This window comes from Colius striatus, chromosome Z (assembly GCF_028858725.1).
Source record: "Colius striatus isolate bColStr4 chromosome Z, bColStr4.1.hap1, whole genome shotgun sequence".
In the NCBI taxonomy this organism is placed as follows: Eukaryota; Metazoa; Chordata; class Aves; order Coliiformes; family Coliidae; genus Colius; species Colius striatus.
In genome coordinates this window covers 88,127,949-88,147,968 of record NC_084790.1, presented here as the reverse complement: position 1 = coordinate 88,147,968, position 20,020 = coordinate 88,127,949, and the positions used below count along the sequence as shown (strand labels likewise).

The window sequence follows — 20,020 nt, the reverse complement described above, 5'->3', positions numbered from 1 at the left end:
CAAAAAGGAAGCCTGGCTCTAGCTCACCAACAGCCAGGGCTAACATTTCTACAGCAGTTTTATTACACTGAACAGACCACAGCAAACCTTGGTCAAAGCTCCCACGGCAGCGACTTGACGTGAGCACCACTGGGGAAAAACCATGTCCAACAGCACGAACTGCCATCACCCAGCTGAACCTTCTGGTTGCTTGTTTTCTCCAGAAAGAGGCCTCTGTGGTCACTGTTTCACCACTTACCAGTTTATTTGTGGTTTCCACCCACTGCTGTGAATGCTGCTGAGAAAGCTGCCACAACTTCAGACCTCTGTTGTGAGATAAACTCAGTGTTTCTGCTGTGGGACTGTTTGGTACATCTGAAACGCTACAGCTCTCTGTAAGCTCACCCTTTCATGTGCTGCCTCATAGACTGCCGTGTTGGAAAGCCACGGGAAAGAAGAGACAAGACAAGAAATTGGAGCTTTTTGAGATGGAACAGTACCAGCACCTGCTGTTTAGGCAATGTCCCCCCTCAGCAATCATCCCTCTGTGCACCCCTAGATGATGTGGGCATCCAGGCAGCCCCCCACAGCCTCTGCTCCAGAGCCATCCAGCAACTGCCTGGTAGTGGCTTGGGCACCCCACACCCCCTACACACCAAGGGGTGCAGTGCTTGCCAGCAGCTCCATCCTCATCACCACTTCACAGCCAAGCCCCAAAAATGACTCTGCTTTCTGTTTGCAGACTCAGATGTGTTGCCAGAGCCGGGTACGGCATTGCATGGTATGATGCTCCTACCTCATGGCACTGCATGGCATGATGCCCTCACCATCATGACACCACATGGCACGATGCACTCACCCTCATGGCACTGCACAGCACAATGCCCTCATCCTCATGACATCACATGGCATGATGCACTCACCCTCATGGCACTGCATGGTGTGATGCCCTCACACACGTGGCACCACATGGCATGATGTCCTCACCATCATTGCATGATGCCCTCACTCTCATGGCACCACATGGTACTGCACAGCACAATGCTCTTACCTCATGGCACTGCACGGCACGATGCCCTCACCCTCACGGCACTGCACAGCACAATGCCATCACTGACCCAGCACCACACACTCAGCCCAGAAGTGAGGGGAGGCTTCCCAGCCGAAATCCTGCCTGGACACGCAGCTTTGCACAAACACTGTGGCTGATGTTTCCTGCCAATGGCTGCCAGGGCCTGTCTCTGTGGCGGTGACAACGCTTGGGTTCCTGCAGTGGCATGTCAGGCACGGTGTGCCTTGGTCTTTCCTCTTCTCCCCTGGGGTTTTCACCCCAGTCTGGCTCCCAGAGCTGTCACAAACACAGGACTCTGTGCCTCTCCTCCCTCCACTCCAAGGAAGGGGGTGCTTCCCGGCACAAAGCCAACTGAGCTGTCTAGAACCCAGGTCCAAGGTATTTGTGTTTCTCTCCAATGGGTGTTTACAGCATTCCAAAGCTCCTCCCAGGAGGATAAAACAATCTAAAATACTCTGGATTGCAAAGCTCTGTTAAGAGAGGCAACTGTCATTGCCTCTCCATTTCATTGGAGAACTGTCCCCTTCCTCCCCAGATTGTCCTTACTGCCTTAGAGCCTGACCCCCAGCTCTCCAGGGCTAAATGTTCAGGGAGGGCGTGGAGGTTCCTTCTCAGGAGGTTCCCAAACCCACCTGGACACGTTCCTGTGCCCCCTGAGCGAGGGGAACCTGCTTGAGCAGGGGCTGGGGCTGGATGAGCTCTGCAGGGCCCTGCCCACCCCCACCATCCTGTGATTCTATGGGCAGCCTCCCCATTGCCCAGCTCACTCCAGCCTCAATGCTGGGGCAGTGCTTGAAAGCCACAGGGCAGTGCAGAGCCCTTGGGTGAGCAGCAGTGCCAGCCTCCTCCCCGGGCTGTCTCCCAAAGCCAAGGGCAGAGGCAGCCAGAAGTGCCCGTCAGAGCCCCGGTCAGGGAGCGGCGCTGGACCATTGCTGTGCCAAGCGATGCTAATGGCTCCTAAAAAAATCAGTATTAATAGCTGATCTGTATTTATTAGCACAGAGAGAACATCAAGTGCTGAAACCAATACCGCTGCTGTAGCATACCCAGGTTTAAAAATAGCCTGATAAGGGCTGTCTACACAGGCCTGCAAGATAAAAAAATCCATATGTTGACATGGTTAGGTAATGTGCTGGGACAAAATAAGTAGAGGGAATTGATAAGTGGATGGGTTTTTAAGCTGCCCTATTAAATAATTCTGTAGGTCTACAAAGGGAAATGAGAACCTGCTCCAAAAAGTAAAACTCAGACTGTGGAAATGTCTGTAATTAACCCGAAGCCAGGAGAGTACCCAGCGACCTGTGCCTGAGCTCAGCACCGCAGGGAGCGGGCACAGCCGGCTGCCAAACAGCCCCACAGCCAAACACACCCGAGTCCTGTGTACAGGACAGTACCTCACACAATCACAGAATCCCAAGGGCTGGAAGGGACCTCGAAGGCTCATCCAGTGCAACCCCCCTGCCAGAGCAGCACCACCTAGAGCAGGGCACACAGGGACTCATCCAGCTGGGGTTGAATGTCTCCAGAGAAGGAGCCTCCACAGCCCATCTGGGCAGCCCCTGCCAGTGCTCCCTCACCTCAACAGCGAACAAATCTGTCCTTGTGTTGCTTTGGAACCTCTTCTGTTGCAGCTTGTGCCCATTGCCCCTTGTCCTATCATTGGCCATCACTGAGCACAGCCTGGCTCCAGCCTCCTCACACCCACCCTTGATGGGTTTGTAACATGAATGAGCTCACCCCTCAGTCTCTTCTCCAAGCTGCAGAGCCCCAGCTCCCTCAGCCTTTCATCACAAGGCAGATGCTCCACTCCATCACCTCTGTGTCCCTGCACTGAGCTCTCTCCAGCAGGTCCCTGTCCTTCTGGAACTGAGGGGCCCAGAACTGGACACAATATTCCAGGTGTGGTCTCACAAGGGCAGAGCAGAGGGGGAGCAGAACCTCTCTGACCTACTGCCCACAGCCCTTCTCATCCACCCCAGGATGCCATTGACCTTCTTGCCCACGAGGGCACGTTGCTGGCTCAGGCTCATCCTGCTGCCCACCAGCACCCCCAGCTCCCTTTCCCCTACACCACTCTCTAACAGTTCATTCCCCAGCCTGTGCTGGCACATGGGGTTGTTCTGTCCCAGATGCAACACTCTGCACTTGCCCTGGTTGGGTTTCATTAGGTGTGTCTGTGCCCAACTCTCCAGCCTGTCCAGGTCTGGTTGGATGGCAGCACAGCCTTCTGGTGTCTGCAGGAAACTGGAACGTACTGATGAAGAGGCTGATCCTGACGCCTCTCTTGCACCTGTCCTAAGCTGCCAAATTCGAGTGGCTGCACCAGAGCTGCCTCTGCCAGGAAGGTTGGGGTCAGATCGGTCAAAATCCTCCAGGGCTTCCACTGGGAAGCGTGGGAGTGGAACAGCAGCACAGACCCTCCCTGGGGCATGTGGGAGGCATCTGTCTGTGCCCATAACTGCATCCAGACAGACAGAGTCGGGTCTCTGGAGGTGATTATCATAGAATCAGAGCATGGTGGAGGTTGGAAGGGACCTTTAGAGCTCATCCAGCCCAACCTCCTTGCAGAAGCAGCTCCCACCTAGATCAGGTCACACAGGAACGTGTCCAGGTGGGTCCTGAAGCCCTCCAAGGAAGGAGCCTCCACACCCTCCCTGGGCAGCCTGGGCCAGGGCTCCCTCACTCAAACACTGACACAGTTTGTCCTGATGTTTCAATGCAACTGTTTGTGTTCCAGCTTTATCCCATCACCCCTTGTCCTGTCACTGGATACAACAGAAAAAAAAGTGCTGCCCCAACCTCCTGACACCCACCAGGGAGATATTTGTCAATATTAATGAGCTCCCCCCTCAGTCTCCTCCAGACTGAACAGCCCCAGGTCCCGCAGCCTTTCCTCACAAGGAAGATGCTCCAGTGCCCTGAGCATCTTGCTGGCCCTGCACTGACCTCTCTGCAGCAGTTCCCTGTCCCTCTGCAGCTGGGGAGCCCACAACTGGACACAGGACTCCAGATGAGGCCTCAGCAGATGTGGCAGAGCAGAGGGGGAGCAGAACCTCCCTGGCCCTGCTGCCCACACTCTGCTGGATGCCCCCAGGCTGCCGTTGGCTTCTTGCCCACGAGGGCACGTTGCTGCTCATGGGCAGTTTATTATCAGCCAGCACTGCCAGGTCTGTCTCTGCAGAGCTGCTCTCCAGCAGGTCACCCCCAGCCTGGCCTGGCCCAGGGGGTTGTTCCTCCCCAGCTGCAGGACTCTGCCCTTGCCCTTGTTGAACCTCAGCAGGTTCCTCTGTGCCCAACTCTCAGCCTGCCCAGCTCTCACTGAATGGCAGCACAGCCTCTGGTGAATTGGATCATCCCAAAGGCATCACACAGGGAGAATCTGGGCTCTCTGACTGCATCTCTAACACACTCCAGAGATAATGTTTCACTGTTGAAAAAGCAAGTTTGGGGCTGGTTCTGTGCACTGGACACTGCGCTGCTCCTTGTGCCCAGAACCCCTGCAGCAGCGTCCCCGGCGCTGGGGACGTGGCGAGCGGCCGCAGCTTTGCAGCAGGTTCTGATGTGTTCTGGGACACTGGGAAAAGTCAAGTGTTTCCTAACATCACTAATGTATGTCCAGAGATGCTCTGCATTTTACAGTTATTGGTATCTTATCATAAATAATGCAAAGGTATGTGCTTTGCAATTGCCTTCAGTAAATACTTTCCTTGAACTGTTAAGTTTGCTCTTGAAAAGGCACCGTAAAGGCAAATGTTTCTTGACATGCATTTAGTAGAAGAGAAAAAAATGGAGTGAGTACCCTAATAAAAGAAAGGTATTGTCCAGGAAACCTGGCTTAGAGAGAGAAATGAACAGCAGAGCGAAGGGAAGCAGCCATCTTGATCCCAAGAACAATTTGATTTATTAACAGCAGTTAATGCTGGACGTGTTCCATGGAAGAAAATGTGCAACTGGCAGGAACTGAAAGCCATAATTGTGGAAAAAGAAACCCAAAAAGGAGAAAATAATATTCTGTTTTTTCCTATAGTGGATTAAAGATGTAGAAACAGTGCAGGAGGAGCTCAGGAACACTCAGTACCACCTCGCTCAAACCCCTGCGACCGAGGGGCATTCAGACCAGTGCAGACACCTGATCCTCATAGGTTTGTGCTATGGCTAAAACTAAGGGGGGGTGTTAAAACAGAACCAGTATTGTTTGGAAACAACCTTCCCCCACAACTAAAAAAGCGTTCAAAGTCAGGCAGGGGTGAGGCGAGGAGGAGACAACGGCAAGGAGAGCCGGGATCTCTGCACTCTCAGCACTGACAGGGCTCCTCTCGGTGAACACAGCAACGGTTCAGATGTTCAACTTTAAATATGCAAGACACGCCATTGATTTTTGTTTTATTAGCCTGTTTGCAAGCCTGAGGTTAAACACGTGCTGAAATACTCTGCCAGACCCTGGCGACAGCGAGAGCGGAGGCAGGCAGCCGTCCCTCCTGCACAACTGAGACAGCAGCTCCCAGGCAGCTGCTGTGGTGACGGTTTGGCAGGTGGGAAATGTGCCAATGTGCCAGCCAAGTACCAGTGCTGTTTGCCACCCAAGGACACCAAACCCAGCCATGGGTCCAGGCTGTGTAAAACCCCACTGATCCTGGCTCGTCTGTCTCTCAGAGCCTTGATAAAGGGCTGTCTCCCCAGATCCCCTGCACCCACAGGCCAGCTCCCCATCTCAGGAAGGCTGCACCTGATGTCAGCCAGGGAAGAGCAGGGCATCCCCTGTCCTGGCTTCCCCCAGAGACAGGACACGTGTGTGGGGTGCAGCAGGGATGTGCTGGGGAAGGACACGGCCACAGCTCCCATCTGCTGCAGCTCCAACACGTCTGCTGACAGGCTTTTCTTTCTCAAAGCAAACCTGCTCTGAACTGCCCACGTTTCAGGGCTTTCTGTACAACCCTGATGAAAACACGAGTCACAGCATAGTGCTTTGAAGGAATCCTGGCTCCACCGTCACCAGGAGCTGGCAGGACTGATGTGTGCTGCACCAGCTCCAGCTCCTGCAACCCCACCAGCTTCACAGGGACCCGCGGGAGTTTTGGCTTCCTTGTGAACCTCACATACTTCTAATTTAAGCTCCTTTTTTTGGTGTGTGTGTGTGTGACTAAGTAGCATTAAACTGAATATTTCTACTAATCCTTCATTTGTCTTATTTTCTGCAACAATAACTCGTATTTGCCATTTCCTCCCTCAGAAGAGAGGAACCGAGCCAGCCCCTGCATTACAAACAGCTGCGTATCCTGAAACACACCTAAAAGCACTTCAGTTGAGAAGTACTGCCTTTAAAACTCCCATTTAGAAAGACCAAGGACTGGGAAATTTGCACTGTCTTTAAAGACGAGAGCATGGCAGAGGCCAGAGCCCATGACTTCAGTGCTCCCACGGTGGGGGTGTCCCCTCTGCCCTCCCAGGCTGGTGTTCTGCGCCCCACTGCCCACCCCTGCAGCCCAGCACCTTGCTGCCAGGCTGAGAATCCCACCATGCTCCATAGAATCATAGAGTCATTACAGTTGGAAGAGACCTTTAAGATCGAGTCCAGTCCCTCACCTCATTCTGCCAGGCCCATCACTACAATAAACCACATCCCTCAGCACCTCACCTGTGCGTCCTTTACGTGTCTGCAGGGCTGGGCACTCCCCCAGCTCCCTGGGCAGCCTGGCACAGGGGCTCACACCCCTCTCAGGGAAACAGTTCTGCCTCAGCTCCAGCCTCAGCCTGCCCTGGGGCAACTCCAGCCCCTTTCCTCTTGTCCTGTCATTCATGGCTGGGGAGCAGAGCCCGACCCCCAGCTCCCTGCAGCCTCCTGTCAGGGAGTGTCAGAGAGTGCTGCTGTGTCCCCTCAGGCTCCTCTTCTCCAGGCTCAACACCCCCATTCCCTCAGCCCCTGCCCAGCCCCTTGTGCTCCAGCCCCTTCCCCAGCTCTGTGCCCGGCTCTGGCCACGCTGCAGCCCCTCAGTGTCCCTGTGGCAGTGAGTGAGGGGCCCAGCACTGACACAGCCCTGGAGCTGCAGCCTCCCCAGGGCCCAGCACAGGGGACAATCCCTGCCCTGCTCCTGCTGCCACCCCACTGCTGATCCCAGCCAGGATGCCCTTGGCCATTTGCCCCCCTGGGCACGCTGCTGCCTCCTGTTCAGCCCCTGGCACCAGCCCCCCCAGGCCCTTTCCCTGCAGCAGTTTCCAGCCCCTCTGCCCCAGCCTGGAGCTGCCTGGGCTTGGGGTGGCCCAAGGGCAGGACCCAGCACTTGGCCTTGTTGCATCTCATCCCATTGCCCTCAGCCCATGGCTCCAGCCTGGCCCACCCCATGGGCTGACACCCATAGCCTGGGCACATCCTCCATGGAGCTTGATGAAACCTAACAGATCAAACGTTTGGTATCTGCTCATGAAGAGGGTTTTTCACTGACAGATATCCCATGGGCTCCATTGTTAGTGGCTGAGCCACTGTGCAGCTCAGAGCAGTCGGTCCCAGCAGCAACGCTGGCCTTGCGAAGACAGCAGCGCTGCGTATCCCACAGGCAAGAGCTCCTATCAGCTGTCTGTGCAGGCACGGAGAGACAGGACCTCTGTGCAGAAACTCTGTGAGGTGAGGGAGCCCTGGCCCAGGCTGCCCAGGGAGGGTGTGGAGGCTCCTTCCTTGGAGGGCTTCAAGACCCACCTGGGCACGTTCCTGTGTGACCTGATCTAGGTGGGACCTGCCTCTGCAGGGGGGTTGCACTGGATGAGCTCTAAAGGTCCCTTCCAACCCCCTGCCCCTGTCATGCTGTGATTCTATGATTCTATGATGCAGACTCATCCCATTTTGTTTCTGAGAGCCTGACACCAGTCTCTTTGGATACTGCCATGAAAGCAGCTCCTGTGATTTTGTGCTCTGGAAATACAAACACAGTGCAAACACAGTTTCTCACACAACCAAATCCCAACGTAACCCTGACTGCAGATCACGTCCCCCCTCAGGCATCTCTGCTTTTAAACAGATCAGGAGAGGGAGTTTTAACCAGAAGCCCTGCAGAACTAGTTAGCAGCATGAAGTTTCTCAGGGCCACGCTTCATGGTCTCCTTTGGCTGAAAAAAAAGCCTCCCTTTGTCTTCATCTCCTCTAAACGTGGTTCCCTGCAGTTTCTCAGTTTAACGGCTTTATGATGTTTTCACCCCAAGGACAAAAGTGAAACAAGCAGCAGATTCTGGGGAGACAAGTAATGAACAGTATTCCCTCAATCCAGCAGTCAGTCATTTCTCTCGTTCATAAGGATAAGCCACGAATATCGATCCCCCCTATGAGGCTTGATGTGGGTGTACAAGGTCAACTCAACCCAGTTATCTGTCTGATGGAACTAAAACATGTCCCTCAGTTTGATTCCAGAGGGAACTCAAAGTGAAGGAAACTTAACCTCGACCACCAAAATGTTTCCCAAAGGTTCGAACCATCTCCCTCTCGCCACGATTCACCTGAAGCAACCCCCCGCACGCCCGTGTTACCGCCATCTCTTACAAACTCGGCCTCAAGAATCAATTTGATTACGTCTCTGAATTAAGTATGCACAAATGAAAGCAATCGAGATCGATACAAATTAGGTTAAGTACTCCTCTGTGTACAAAATCATTATGTAACAAGGAACAATTTGAATGAAGACGCAAATAATCTCATTGTCGGGGTGCGCGGCCGATGCAGCTTCCCCTGCTGCACGCACACTGAGCCCTCCTGACCTCCACTGTCCCTGGGAATGCCCCCTGACAGCCTTCAGAAGAAGAGCAGAACGTGCCCACGGTCAGAGGTGTGGCACAAAGGGATCATTCTGTTCTCACAGAGAATCCCTGCCGTTACTGGAGGTCCCTCTGCCCGCGCAAAGCAGCCTTCCTGTAACGGCAAGGTGTCCTCTGCACCTCGGCTCCTCTTTGGAGACACAGAGATCCCCCGAGGCAGAAGAGCACAACCTCTCTGTCAGCTGCAGGAATGGGTTTGCTTAGTACTCAGCCTGATTGTCCTCCCTCTTAATTCTGTCAGGCAGGGAATGCCTTTCTCTCTCTAGGTCTTGCATCCTTCAGCTATTTGAGAGGAAAAAAACCAAATGAATGGGCTTGGGGACTTGCTTCTTTCATATTTCTTCCTGGCATGTAGCAGGTCTCAGGCTATTTGTGTCCAGCCGCTTGTAAATCTGCCGGGTGGCTGAAATTGGGCTGTAAATTCTGCGGGGCAGGGGCTGCTTCCTCCCCTGCAACGCTGCAACACCCACCTCAGTGCAGGATCTCTGAAAAGGGTCTCTAAGTACTGTTGTAATATACTTCCATCATTAATACTGAATAATAAATAATAGATGGGATAGGGCCAATTTATTGTACTCTAGGGCGAGAAGCAGCGGAGGCTTGGTGAGCACGCAGTACGGCTTCAATGCACTCCTTGTCACAAGCAGTTGCAAGCTCTAACCATGCACTGAAGCCATTTCTGTGAGGCAGCCCTCTAGCTTCTCCTCTGTGGCCGAGGCAAGGAGTGTATCCTCACACTCAGCACCCAGCTCTCTCTACAAACATGCTTCTCTGTGAGATGCAAAAGGATCACACACGTTTCTGAATGACTTCTGCTTCAGAGTTGTTCATGACAAGGATCAGGGGTAATGGGCATAAGCTGGAACACAAAGACTTCCACTAAAACACAAGGAAAAACTTCTTTGCTGTGGGGATGAAGGAGCCCTGGCCCAGGCTGCCCAGGGAGGGTGTGGAGGTTCTTTCTCAGGTTTCCAAACCCACCTGGACACGTTCCTGTGCCCCCTGATTGAGGGGAACCTGCTTTAGCAGGGGGTTGGGCTGGAGGAGCTCTGGAAGGCCCTTCCAAACCCCCACCATTCTGTGATTCTATGATGCTATTTAAACTCCTAAGGTCTCCTTTCCAATAGTCAGAGGATGTACAAGCTCTCCCTGCAGCCAGGATCACCACACAGCCAGTGCAAGCTCACGCCCTGTTGCAGGGCAAGCACCTACAGCATCTCACCTCTGCACACTGCGTCCTGTTTTCACAAGAGGTGGTGCAGGTGCCCGGGGTTCCCTGCGAGCCCTGTGAGCAGTGACACCCCCGGGGCACTCTGCAGGGGAGCCGTGGCACTGCGAGGAGCAGAGCGCTGGGGCTGCAGGGACGGAGCCGCGCTCACACGCTGCGTAGCCACGTCGCCTTCACCAGGGTGCCTGAACACAGCCCTGCCGGTTCAGAGCCCCATCCTCTTTCAGAAGCACAGCCGACAGAAGCTGCAGAGGAGGCAGCACTGAGGTCCCACCATCCTGTGACTGCGAGGAGCAGAGGGACTGCTCCCCGGAACGAGCGGCTGCTGCTCCCGAGTCATGGCAGAGCGTCGCATCCTTCACGCTGCACTCTGCGAGTCCTTCACTTCTAACACTCAGGAGATTTATGTTTCTTCTGGTTCTGGAGAGTCTCCTTTTTGAATCCCAAAATGGTTTCTGGCTGAATTATCACACTTTTTCTGTAATGAGGATTTATGTTCTCCTGCTCAGAGCTTCCCCACAGCAGAGGCTCTGCCTGTTGTAGCCACGTCTGCAAGTGATGCACCAGCACATAACCTCAAGCATCAGAATACCTTCTCCCCCTGGAGAAAAGGAAGCGTTTCAGGCACCTTTTCCAAGAAAGGATAGGGAATTTAAAGCTGGAGTCAGTGAGCAAGCACTAAACAGGAGTCTGACATATTAGAGTGGATAAGAATTCGAAACGCCTTGCCTTCTTGTTTCCTGCTGATTACACCCAGCAGCTTTCCCATAGCTATGTCACTTTCACACCCTCCCAAGCTGTGGTTCCCTCCCTCCCCAGCACCTTACGCTCCCCAGTGGGAGTCTTGTGGGCCCTACTGCAAGGCAAAGTACAGACACACTGAGTTCTCGCTCCGTGCCTTCAGCATCAGCTCCTTTTCAGATATTCTGACTCATGGCAGAAAGCAGGAAATTATTATTTCCTCTTAATGGCTGTTGTCTATGGGTGCAATTCTGAAGAACGGGAGAGGAAGGGGGCGAAGCTCTGCCAACTTATCTGGGAAAGCCAGACTTCTGTTGCTCTCCTGGCTCTGAAGAGTCTCCTTGCACTTCAGATGATGACTGCTGAGTACAGAAGGCACAAGCAGTCCTGGGTGGACTACTTGCCACACAGCCAGGGTCCCATGTCCTTCTCCTGTGGGGCTTACGAAAGCCCAACTTCAGCAGGAGAGGTAAGTGTCCTTCCTTTGAGCACCAACACAGTATGTGTGGAGGTGAGGAGAGGACTGAGCTCCCTCCAGACAGAGGGGCTGTGGATCTCCCACCTCTGCAGCAAGCGCACTACCAGGCAGCTGGTGGGTGGGAGATGGGATGGCTCTTCAGCAGGCTGCCCAGCATTGTCAGGTAGTGCTCCTGTCACCCCAGGAGCATGAACTGTCTGCCACCGAGCAAGGTGAGAGGAAAGGATGCTTGTGCTGTCACATTGGCTTCCAAAGAAAACAGTGGTGTCCTCACCTGATACGGGAATAACCAGGCATGATATGCACAGAGACGGAGAACAGAGAAGAAGGTGTGTGGGAAGCTCTCTGAGGAAGACTTCCTCATGCTCTTCCTTTACCTGCTTCAGCTGTGCGCCGCTTGCCAAAGCTTAATGCCTCAGCGCAGGCCCTCGTTCTTAAATGCCCATTATGGCAAGATGAGATCTGCTGGAAAATCACCACAACTCATAAATATGTTCCCTGCTTACTTAGAGATATTTTGGTCTCAGAGACAATTTGTGTTTTGGGAAACTGCCAGCCTCTATCACTTGTCTAATAATTCCTTTGTGCAGCATTTACCAGTGGCTTGAGTCTCTTTTTTTTTTTCACAATGCAGCAGCTTGATTTTATAGCTCAAAAACCCCAAACAGCCCCAAAACACTCCAATTCCTTTTTTTGATTGCATTTCTATCTGCCATCAGTGAGTTGTCTGGTTGATCTTATCACCGAACCCATTTGAGATTAGTCCGTTTTGTGTGATTTCTGCATACAAAAATCCTCCATAAATCACGGAGCCTTTTATGCAAAAGTCTGCAAGATTGATAGAGCTGGATGCAAAATCTTTTACCTTGGAAAAAGAGATGTATTATCTGTCCCATTGGATATAATGCTTTCTCCGCATATTCGCCTCCAAACTATGATGGGGCTTTTTCTAGAGAAGACAGGAGACAAGACAGGAGTCTTAAATACAAACAGATTGCTGGCAGAAGAAAAGCAGTCTTATTTTCTTTCTTTCTTTCTTTCTTTTTTTCTGTGTCTAGTGGGGATAAGATGAGAAGAAAAGGATTTAAAAGACAAAAAGGGAGATTAGGACTAGTCATTAAGGATTTTTTGTGTACCTGTAAGCGCTGGAAGAGATTGCTTAGGTAGCCTGAGAAAGCCCCATCACTGGAGATTCTTGAAGGATGGGGCAGGCTGTCAGGACAAGTGATGTCTCAAGTCCTTTTCAGCCCTGCTTTCCCTGTTAGATTAATTCTCCATGCACCTGCAGAACCCTGTTTCCTCTCTGAAGGCAGCCACAGGGGAGCTCCTCTGATGCGAGAAGTCTGCTACTTTCAGTGCTCGGAGACTCAGAAGAGACGTGTTGGGCTACTGGCAGGAAGCTGTTCGCTTCTGAGTAGTGTCTAATTGGAAGGGATGAAAAAGCCCCTTGCAAGTGGTGGATGGCAGGGATGTCTGGGACAAGACTTGGTGAATAATGCAACGAGAGAGTGCAAAGGGTGAGCAATCGGGGCGATGGTGCAGAAAAAAGCAGCACAAAGCTTGAGTCAAAATGCCCCAAAAAAAAAGCAAGGGAAGAAACCGTATCAGTTACTGGAAAATAATCCTTTTGGGCAATCCTTATTACTGTTATCTCTTCTTTATGTGTTCCCTGGCACACATAAACCCTGGCAGCTTTCGGATGCAGAGGAATACGTGAGTTTGGGATATTTCAGTTGAAACGGTGACATCCAAGAGATACGAGGGAAAAACAAGGTGCTGTAAAAAATCTGATAGGGAAACAGTGAAGAACAGATTGGAAAAGCTCAGAATGAGTAACATACCGACTAATTGTTTCTTTAAAAAAGCAGAGGTAAAAAGATATAAACGCATTTAATGACAAGTGCAGTCAGATTTCTCCTCATCAGCCACTCGAGAAGCTGATAAACCCCGGCTGCTTAACAAAAACAGTATTCCGATTTCTGCAGGGCAGAAATGTCTTAGGAGACAATGTGGAACAAAAAGATTGGGCAGGATATTATTTCAGAAAGTTGGTACGTGAGAAATATAATTTATCACCCAGCACCGCAATTTACTGCATGGATTGCTCAAACATAACCACTAATCTATATCTGAAGAGAGCACTAATATTTCAAGTCACTAAGCACCTTTCAAAGAACTTTTGTGTACCTGTATATTTAGTTCAACGCTGAGGAATAGTTTTATATATAGATGACGTGCTTGATACAGACGTTATTATGCCTTAATTTTTAGCTGTAGCTACAGACAACAAAATAGTCTCAAAACCCAGAGAGGGAAGCATGAGGCAGAGGATGGACAAACGGATGGACGGGTGGACAACAGCCTGCCCATACACAAGCTCTCTTGCAATCAGGCAGAGCACAGGGACTCTCCTCAACGCAGGCGGGTCGGAGGGTGCGGCGGAGTGCAGCTGCCCTCGGCGGGACCTGGAGCTCTGCCGGGGACTGGGCCAGGGACAGGCCGCAGCCGCCGTGTGCCCTGCGGCGCTCCGCCTCGCCCCTGCTCCCCCTTCTCCTCCTTCTCTCATCCCTCACAGCTCTCCCCTCTCCTCCATCCCCCTCCCCCGTCACCCGCGCTCTCCGCCGCCCGTCCCTTCCCGCTCCCCGCCGCCCGTCCCGTCCCGTCCCGCTCCCGCCGCCCGTCCCGTCCCGCTCCCGCCGCCCGTCCCGTCCCGTCCCGCTCCCCGCCGCCCGTCCCGTCCCGTCCCGCTCCGCTCCCCGCCGCCCGTCCCGTCCCGTTCCCCGCCGCCCGTCCCGTCCCGTCCCGCTCCCGCCGCCCGTCCCGTCCCGTCCCGCTCCTGCCGCCCGTCCCGTCCTGTCCCGCTCCGCTCCCCGCCGCCCGTCCCGTCCCGTCCCGCTCCGCTCCCCGCCGCCCGTCCCGTCGCGCTCCCCGCCACCCGTCCCGTCCCGCTCCCCGCCGCCCGTCCCGTCGCGCTCCGCTCCCCGCCGCCCGTCCCGTCCCGCTCCGCTCCCCGCCGCCCGTCCCGTCCCGTCCCGTCCCGCTCGGTTCCCCGCCGCCCGTCCCATCCCGTCGCGCTCCGTTCCCCGCCGCCCGTCCCGTCCCATCCCGCTCCGTTCCCCGCCGCCCGTCCCGTCCCGTCCCGCTCCGCTCCCCGCCGCCCGTCCCGTCCCGTCCCGCTCCGCTCCCCGCCGCCCGTCCCGTCCCGTCTCGCTCCGCTCCCCGCCGCCCGTCCCGTCCCGTCCCGTCCCGTCCCGCTCCGCTCCCCGCCGCCCGTCCCGTCCCGTCCCGTCCCGTCCCGCTCCCCGCCGCCCGTCCCGTCCCGTCCCGTCCCGTCCCGCTCCCCGCCGCCCGTCCCGTCGCGCTCCGCTCCCCGCCGCTGTCCGTGGTGCTGAAGGCGCCGCGGCTGCGGCCGGCGCTTCCCCGCGGGGACACCGCTCCCTGACCCCGACTCCTCCGGGCCCGCCGATGGGCACGACCCGGGCTGCCCCCGGGGGATGATCCCCCTGGGAGAGGGACACAGCGATTCCCGAGGCAGCTGCCCCGCGAGCCGGGCAAGGGAAGGACAGCCGGGCTGGCACCGCCGCCCCCCGCCAAACGCGCTGCGACCAAAGGCATGTGAAGACGGCGAGGTCGGCGCGCCTGTTTTCGCGCGAATTAATCATTGATGGCGTTTGGGTATCCAAACGTTTAATCATCGATACCATGATTCAGCATTCGGGAAATGTAAACACGCAGGGAGAGCGTTTTGCTAATCGGCACGGAAAAGAGCATCACGGCACGGGTAGGGCAGGGGCTGTCTTGCCCGCGGACACCGGGGCACCGAGCCGGCCCCGGCGGTCGGTGACTCTGAGGAGGTCACGCGAAGGGGCCGTACATGCAAACCCTCCGCTCGGCACCGCCGGCGCCCAAAGCCGAGGTGCCGCGGCTGCTCCGCGGGTCGGGGACACGCAGCGCGACCACCCGCGGCCTGAACCCGGCGGCCGTCACGCCCCGCTCGGGCCCGACGGCTCGCAGATCTCGGCATAGAGCCGTGTGACCTCCGTCTGTCCTCCCCCGCGTCCCGAAGCCGGGCTGCTGGTGAGGCTCCGACGCCCGGGGCCCGCCGGCGGCCCCGGGACGCGGCCCCGCGTCTAATGACCCCGCTCACGGCTGAACCCTGCGTAGACAAACGCGGGGATCGCTTGGAGATCATCACCCCGGCAGAAATTTAGGGACTCGACCCAGGGGTCAAGGCTTCACCCAGACGTTCCCGCGGGCGGAGGCGGGCAGGCTCCCCCCGGAGCCTCCGCTGCCCTGCGGCTGCCCCGCTCCCCCGGTGCCAGGACGCGGGACAGGGGATGCTGGACTGTTCGGTGAAGTCCCGTGGGTGATGCTGCCCTCAAGGCTGACCGAGAACCGGAGTAAGGGGGGTGGCGCAGTCTCCTGCGTTTCATTTTTACGGGAGCAGTGTCTGTCTGAAACCCAGGACAGGTCCCCAAAAGCTCCATCACTGCTCCGTCTGCCCCGAAGGGAGTCCGATGGCCCCGGGAGGGCACTCGCCGCTTCCCTCATCTGCAACCGCAGCAAGACACTCGCACGGTCCCGTCAGAACTACGTTTTGCCTTGGAATCTCCAAAAAACCGAACTGCCCGTTGACATCGGGAGCTGCCCACTGCTCCACCCGAGCTGCAGACCTCCCCGCCCGCCCCGCTCCGAGCAGCCCGTACCGGCGCTGCCTCCGGCGCGGAAACCCCCGAGCACCCGCTGCCGGCTTCTAAAGACTTTTAAAGACTGCTAAGAAGCGATAATAAGCACGGAAATAATGAGATAATAGAATACCATAATATATATGTATAATAAGGATAATAAAGACACCCCAGAGGTACAGCTTCCATGCAGAGAAGGGGGATTTCCCTCCAAGGTCAGCAGACTTTTGTTCCGTTTGGGGAATAAAACAGCAACACGGAGCAAACTGTCCATTTTTCAGAAATCTGGGATGCTCTCAGTTTATTCCTCTAGCTCGGAGAGATTTAAGCAGGTGAGTAAAGGGGAAGAAGGAAGCACCGAGGCAATGAGGCTGCATATTCACACGTGGTAATGAAAAAAAATAAAATATCGATTTTCTGAAGGGAATGGTAATTTGCAAAGGTCTTTCCTGCTCCGGCTCTGGCTCCTACTCCACGGGGAACCCCTGCCCACTCGGTCACCAAGCCCTCTCCAAACTACTGCTGGACGCAGAGGCATTCAGGGGGAACGGGGAAAGCATAGATCCAGAATTACGTATGCATAACTGATTTTCTGCCCTACATGTAGGGTTCCATGGGGAATCCCCCCACCCAAGAGCGGTGCTGGGAAGGAAAAGCACCAGCAGCGTTACTGGAAACGAGCCGGCTCAGGTTCCAGATCAATGAAAACTGGATCCACGCATTTATGCTCCTGTTGCCAGCATTAATGCTCTTTTAATCTTCTAAACATTATCTGCATCGATTTCCCTCTAGATACACGTTTGTTTGAGAAGGCGACAGCACCGCGTGCTCCGGTGAAAACCCCCGACCCTTTCTGTTCCTCTGACGCTCCGGTTGCAAACAAACCTCGGCACCATCATTCGGCACAGAGGGACGGGATGCCCGGGGCGGGGGTGTTGGAAAGGACGAGAGGAGCAGCCGAGAAGGAGATCAAGATCCCTGACACCAGTCCTCCTTCTCCCGTTCCGGCCAGGCAGGGCTCCGAAGCAGAGCCGGGCAAGCCCAACAGCACAACCCCGCCAAGTCTCCTCCAGCTCGAGGAAACCCTAACACCCCTCGAGAGTGTTTTTGGAGACCCCAGGCTGGTGGTTGTTTAACCCACAGCATCTCTGGTTAGGGCAAGGATTATGGCGATCAAAAACTCATGGCTCCTCGTCCGCCTGCCCCGCCGCGTCCCACCCGGCTCGGCGCGCACCAGGGACCCTCCACGCCCCCCGTCCTGCCGGGGGAAGTGCATCCCCCTGCCTCCAAAGGAGCGGCACGGCGGGACGAGTGCGCACCGGGGCTTCCCGAGCGATTTCCACGGAGGGGGTGTGGGGGAAACACGCGTGACAGGTTGCGCTCCACGCCGGGAGGGAGGCCCTGCCCGAAGTCCCGCTCGCCCTGGGGCCGGACAGAGAAGCGAGCGGTGCTGAACGCTGTTTCGCCTCCCCCGCGCTGCGGACGCGGACCTCGGCGCTGGCGCGTTCCTCGCCGCCTGGGGCGAGACTACAGCGGGGTCTTGCCCCAAAGCCCCGGTGCGGGGCGATGCGGGGGTCACTGCCGGCGGCCCGGCTCTCTGCCCCCCCCTCCCCTCGCCCCCCTCCGCCGCGGCCCCCGCAGAACAATGGGGGCTGCGGCGCCGCGCGCCCGCGCTAGGGGGTGCCCGCGCGCCCTCCGCGGGACAATGCGGCCGAGCCGCGGGGCTGCGCGGGGCTGCGCGGGGCTGCGCCCGCACCCCCAGCCGCTCCGCCCGGCCTCGCTGCAGGCCCCAGCCCGCGGCCGTTCGGCCTCTCGCGGTGCGCCCGGGAGCGGTTCGAGCGATGCCGGCTGAGAGTGCGGGGCGGCGCGGGGCAGGGCACGCAGGGCACCCTTCGGTACCCGGCTCGGGAGAGCCGCTTCGACCCTGCCGGCAGCAGCTGCCCGGCGCCGGCAGCAGAGAACGGCCCTCCGCCAGCCCCCAGCCCCGGGCCAGGCTGCGCAGGTGCCGGCGCCGGGCGGGGAGGAGGGGGACGGGCTGGCCCCCAGCCCCCGGCCCCGTGCCCGGCCGCCGAGAGCAGGACAGGGGAGGCGGCCGAGCCGGGCCGGTACCCGCGGGAAGCGCTTCGCGCGGCTCCGGGCGGGACGCGCCGCTCCCCGCAGGGCTGCCGCGGGGCTCCGGCACGCACCTACCTGCCAACCGCAGGGCCGACATCCTCTGGAACTCCGGCTCCTGCAGCCACTTCCACATCCTCCGGAAGGTCTCCCTGCCGGACTTGAGTTTACTCCAAGGCTTAGGGTTCCGCAGCAAGTCCGAGAGGGTCCCCTGAGAGCGGCACAGCACCCGCTGGGCGAAGATGGCCTGCGGGATGCTGTAGCGCTTCAGCTCCGCCGTGATCCTTTGTGCCACTTCTTTGGTGTTGATCTCCTCCAGCTGCCCCGAGCCGCTCACCTGCGCGCCGGAGGAGGAGGAGGGCGGCCGGTCGCGGGCGGCGGGCAGCGCGGGCCCGTGGGGCGGCGGGGGGCCCGGGTGCGGGGGGTGGTGGATGCCGTTCAGGTGGGGCATCATGGCGGGGGGCGTCCCCAGACCCCGCGAGAGGTGCTGGTCCCCCCGCGCCAGCATGGCCGCGTGGGCGTCGAAGTTGGGGCTGAGCATCTTGTCGTGGCCCGGCGGCCCGTAGCCGTGGAGACCCTGCTGGGCGTTGTGGAGGGGACCCAGCCCGTTGCCCAGCGGCGAGAGGCTCTGCCCCATGCCGGGCATCTCTTTGTAGGGCCCGTAGAGGTTGTTGACGGCGGGCAGCCCGCGCTCGTCCCGCATGAGGGCGAAGCTGCCGCTGACGTTGCCCGAGAGGCGCTGGTGGTGGTGGTGGTGGGCGTGCGGGTGGGCGTGCGGGTGGTGGAACTTGTCGGAGACGGTGGAGATGGGCGGCAGGGGCTGGAGTGGCGTCAGGGTGGTGTAGGTGCTGCTCATGCCCATGCCGGGCGGCGAGGACTCGCAGGGCATGCTCATGGCGTGGTGCAGCGGGATGGAGAGCTCGGGGCGGTACTCGGCGGCGCCGTCCAGCAGCGAGGCCATGCTGGACACCATGGCCGGCCGGGCGGCGGCGGGGGCCAGCTCCTGGTGCGGCGGCGGCGGCGGCGGCGGTGGGGGGGCCACCCGGAGCGGCCCGGCGCTGCGGCCGCCGTGGTGGGGGCTGGGGCTGCCCATCAGCTCCGGCTCATGGCCGGCCGCCCCGTGCAGGCTGCCCAGCGGCTCCATCGCCATCTCGGGGTTCATGGCGCAGGCACCCGGCTCCCCGGCGAGGCATCGACGGCCGCCGCGGCCGCTCCTCATTCACTCATGGAGGAGGGTGCGGGGGGGGGGGGGCGGCGGCCGCGCCGGGGCCCCGAGGCCGCCCGCCCCCGCTCCCGCTCCCGCTCCGGCGGCGCGGCGCGGCGCGGCGGGCAGCGGCGGCTCAGCCGGGCCCGCGCCGGCCCCGCGCCATGTCCTCCCCGCGCCGCCGCCGCCGCCGTCTGCGGGCGGCGGGAGCTGTCCAGGGCGCGCCGCGCGCCCCGCCTGGCCGCGCCCGCGGGGCCGGGCCTGCGCCACTGCCGGGCGGCGCGGCAGCGCGGGCCCGGCGCGGGGGCGGGGCGCGGCGCCGGCTCCGCCAATGGCGGCGCGGGGCGGGGCGCGGGCGGCCAATGGCGGCGCGGCGCCGGGCGGGGCGGGGCGGCGCGCGGGGGGCGGGCGCGCCCTTAAAGGAGCCGGCGGCCCTTTGTAGGCGCGGGGGGGCGGCGCGGGGCGGGGGCGGGCTCGGAGCCCGTCCGCGGCGGCTCCCGGGAGCAGGCGGCGCCCCGTGACCGCCCGCAGGTCGCCTCAGCCTCGGCGGGCACGGCCCGGCCCGGCTCGGCCCGCGGCTCTCCGGGCGGGGCGCAGCGGCTGCTCCCGGCTCGGCCGCCCCCGTCGGTGCCCGCGGTGCGCTCCGCGGTCCGGCCGCGCAGGTGCCGCCTTTGTGCGGGAGCCGCGACCCGCCGGGCGGGACCCGCACGCACGGCCCCTCGGA

The 20,020-nt window shown here is 58.4% G+C and overlaps 1 protein-coding gene across 1 annotated transcript in view; it reads right to left on the bottom strand.

Annotated features, from left to right (window-relative positions):
- ONECUT2 (one cut homeobox 2) overlaps nt 1-19,311 on the bottom strand; it is a 36,110-nt gene extending 16,799 nt beyond the window's left edge. The window contains exon 1 of the mRNA XM_062018896.1: nt 18,171-19,311. Coding sequence (XP_061874880.1) covers nt 18,171-19,311 — 1,141 coding nt within the window. The remainder of the gene's footprint in view (nt 1-18,170) is intronic.
- Between the last annotated feature and the right edge of the window lie 709 nt (nt 19,312-20,020).